The 2,730-nt window shown below is 36.7% G+C and overlaps 1 protein-coding gene across 2 annotated transcripts; it reads right to left on the bottom strand.

Moving 5' to 3' along the window:
* Window positions 1–755: 755 nt before the first annotated feature.
* LOC122024838 (putative phytosulfokines 6) lies at window positions 756–1,439 on the bottom strand. Of its 2 annotated transcripts, none has more exons than XM_042583556.1 (2): window positions 1,075–1,439; window positions 756–994 (listed from the first exon to the last, which is right to left on the bottom strand). In XM_042583556.1, the coding sequence occupies exons 1-2, from the start codon at window positions 1,381–1,383 to the stop codon at window positions 854–856; spliced, it is 450 nt and encodes a 149-aa protein (XP_042439490.1). In that variant the 5' UTR covers window positions 1,384–1,439; the 3' UTR covers window positions 756–853. The 2 variants fall into 2 exon arrangements, with proteins under 2 accessions (XP_042439490.1, XP_042439492.1); XM_042583558.1 differs by having other exon boundaries at window positions 756–1,001; window positions 1,075–1,410.
* Between the last annotated feature and the right edge of the window lie 1,291 nt (window positions 1,440–2,730).

Below are 2,730 nucleotides of genomic sequence, written 5' to 3'. Positions count from 1 at the left end.
TCCAAAGTTTAATGTGCTTGTTCTATTTTCAGGTGTCAGGTTGTCAGACATGCCCTGCAACCTGAGTTAGCACGAACTTGTTCAGCAGCTTGTAAGTATTGACACCCCTTCCTATATTTACACAACTAAACCTATTTAAAAATTACATCATGGTGAATAGAATAGATTAAACATCTTGGTTTTCTGGGTCTTGAATTCTGAACTCTCATCGTCGCAGTGTTTGAGTCCCCTACTGCACCACCATTGACCTCAGTTAATGGAGTGGCCACTTCTCCCAGCCAAAAAAAGTTGAAGGCCACTTGTTTGTGGGAAGTGGTGGGTGGCTTTCCCGTGCGCCCCAACTAAAGCTTTTCACTTCCATAAATTGACCTAGGCTTCTTAGTTTAGCTTCATGCATGTGCTAAAGCAATTATTGAGAACTGAATTCCTACATATTTGACTTCCTTCCATTAATAAATGGTAGCTGGGGTCGCCAGCTTAATAACTCTCCTAGCTACCACCTGTGCGTCACGGTCACTGGAGTTGAGCATGCACTTGTTTCATGATAAGATTCCGCTGGATATTTTGTTGAGTGTCATCTTACTTGGCGCCCATCAAATCTTCACTCTGTTCTATTTATTATTATTATTATTTTCATTTGCCTAGATTATGAATCAATCTTCCGCCTACACAAGATCAAACGAAGAACAGACTTGAGGTGTTTATCAAATAGCTATGATCTGTTGATGCATGTCTCAGAAAAGAAAAAGGCCAGGGAAAAGAAATACTAGTCGTCTGTATTTATATTTAGGCATTCTCGCTAACATTACTGGCGGCAAAGCCCTTTTTTATTGAGCAAAGATTGATCCATGGATTACACTTTCCCCCCTCCCTCTAAGTCTGTTGCTGGACTACGGCTTAGGGCGATGCTGAGTGTAGATGTAGTCCAAATGAGCTTCGTACATGACTCTCCTGTCGAGGCATTCTTCGTTCCCATCCTTGCATCCCTCCGTGCCTACCAGCTGAGCTAACAATTAGCAACTCTCTGTCACCTACCGAATATAAACGGGACAGTATAAGAAGAAAAGGACTCACATTGTGCCGAGGGAAGAACTCCAGTTCATTCACTGGTTCATATTTGATTTCTTCAGACCCTGTAATCTCGTCTTCACGAAGAACGCGAGAAGCCATCGCTGCGGTGTGGAAGGCGAGGAGGAGGAGGAGCAGCAGCAGGAAGAAGAGAGGAGACGACTGCCTCATTCTGAAGGTGCTTGCAGCTAGAGATGACAGATGTGGAGAGCAGCAGCAGCGAGGATAAAGAATATATACACACACATAATGAGTGAACACCAACACTTGGCATGATGAGATCAAGGGGCGAAGGCGAGGGACCAATGGCCACATGCGAGTCTGGTGCAGGCTGGCGCAACCCACTCGTGTCCTGCGGCTCGAAATCGAACTTGAAAGAGATTTTTTGTTAGATCAACCATTTTGATCAGTTTAAGACTTTAAGTGGAGATTATCAGATTGTCCATTTCTAGGTTTGTTTTAAATTTTCAAAACATTGATAGGTGCCACTTTTTTCAAAAGTTGGAAGTGCATGTGTGTCGCGGGTCTTTTCATGAGCTTGATTATGACAGCGCCATCACGTGCTCGAATCGAATGTTTGGTCCGGCATGAAAAAGTTAGAAATTTATAGTTTAAGAGTGATATTGAATTTCCAATCTACTCATTCACTTTAAAACTAACAATATAGATAAAGTCAGTAATTAAAAATGCACAATATTTTTTGGATAATATAGGCCCTTAAAAAAAATTATAGGGATATTTTTTATTGTGGAAAGAATGATAAATTTTTATATTTTTATGAGACATTGAGAATTGAGATGCTATATTAAAGATTAAAAAAACCTTATATAAAACTCTAACCATTACATTATTGATGTCCATCACATATTTCTTTAATTAAGTACTTTGAATATGCATCAATATCCACACTTCCACCATTATAGCTTAGCACTCTAATCTCTTTGGTGGTGTTTACTTTCCCAAATTTGAATAAAGGAAGACCAACAAAGTGTTTTTTTTTACATGAACACCTTGATGGTCTTACAAGTGTCAAAATTCATAAAATATGGTTATCCGTGCATACGAAAAAAAATAGCATGCATGAATGTATTGGTGGTCTTTAGCTTTAATTTTTTTTTATCACTAGATGACCAATAAAGTATTTTGGAAATCATCTTAGTGCATCACAACATTTTTTGAAGTAACACTAAAGTATTATGTCCTACAACATTGGTTTTGACCCCTTGAAAGACTTCAAGAATTGCATGCATGGGGAAAACATTAATGTATTAGTGAGTGTGTACTTTAATTTTGAATAATGAAAGTCTATAAGGTGTCTAAAAATACGTTGTGCCGTATTGGTCAAGAATAGGATGATGATCTGAGAATTTAGATATCTCTAAATCTAAATGGTATGATATTAGTTATTTTGAATTTAAATTTTCATAGTTTTATTTTTAAATTTTATTTAAAAAGTCTTAAATCAATAGAAATATTTTTCCTTTTATATTCATGATCTTTTTCATGAATTTTTAATGTAAAATTTTATTTGTAACTTTACAACCTTAACAATCTACTGAACTTGACGTGAAACGAACATGTAATCTTCTGATAATGTGTGATAATTAAATAACTTAAAAACTCAAGAAAAATCATAACACAATTCATATTGTTATTTTTTTT

The sequence above is a fragment of the Zingiber officinale genome, chromosome 9B (genome assembly GCF_018446385.1).
Source record: "Zingiber officinale cultivar Zhangliang chromosome 9B, Zo_v1.1, whole genome shotgun sequence".
Classification (NCBI taxonomy): domain Eukaryota; kingdom Viridiplantae; phylum Streptophyta; class Magnoliopsida; order Zingiberales; family Zingiberaceae; genus Zingiber; species Zingiber officinale.
Note: the sequence above shows the minus strand (reverse complement) of the source record. Positions and strands in the feature narration are given on the sequence as shown.

What these genes read in the sequence shown, in the direction of transcription:
- LOC122024838 (XM_042583556.1), bottom strand. Translation starts at nt 1,383, where the DNA reads ATGTGGCCATTGGTCCCTCGCCTTCGCCCCTTGATCTCATCATGCCAA. An exon ending in AGTTCTTCCCTCGGCACAAT is followed by an intron (nt 995 to 1,074) that starts GTGAGTCCTTTT and finishes CTCAGCTGGTAG; the next exon opens with GCACGGAGGGATGCAAGGAT.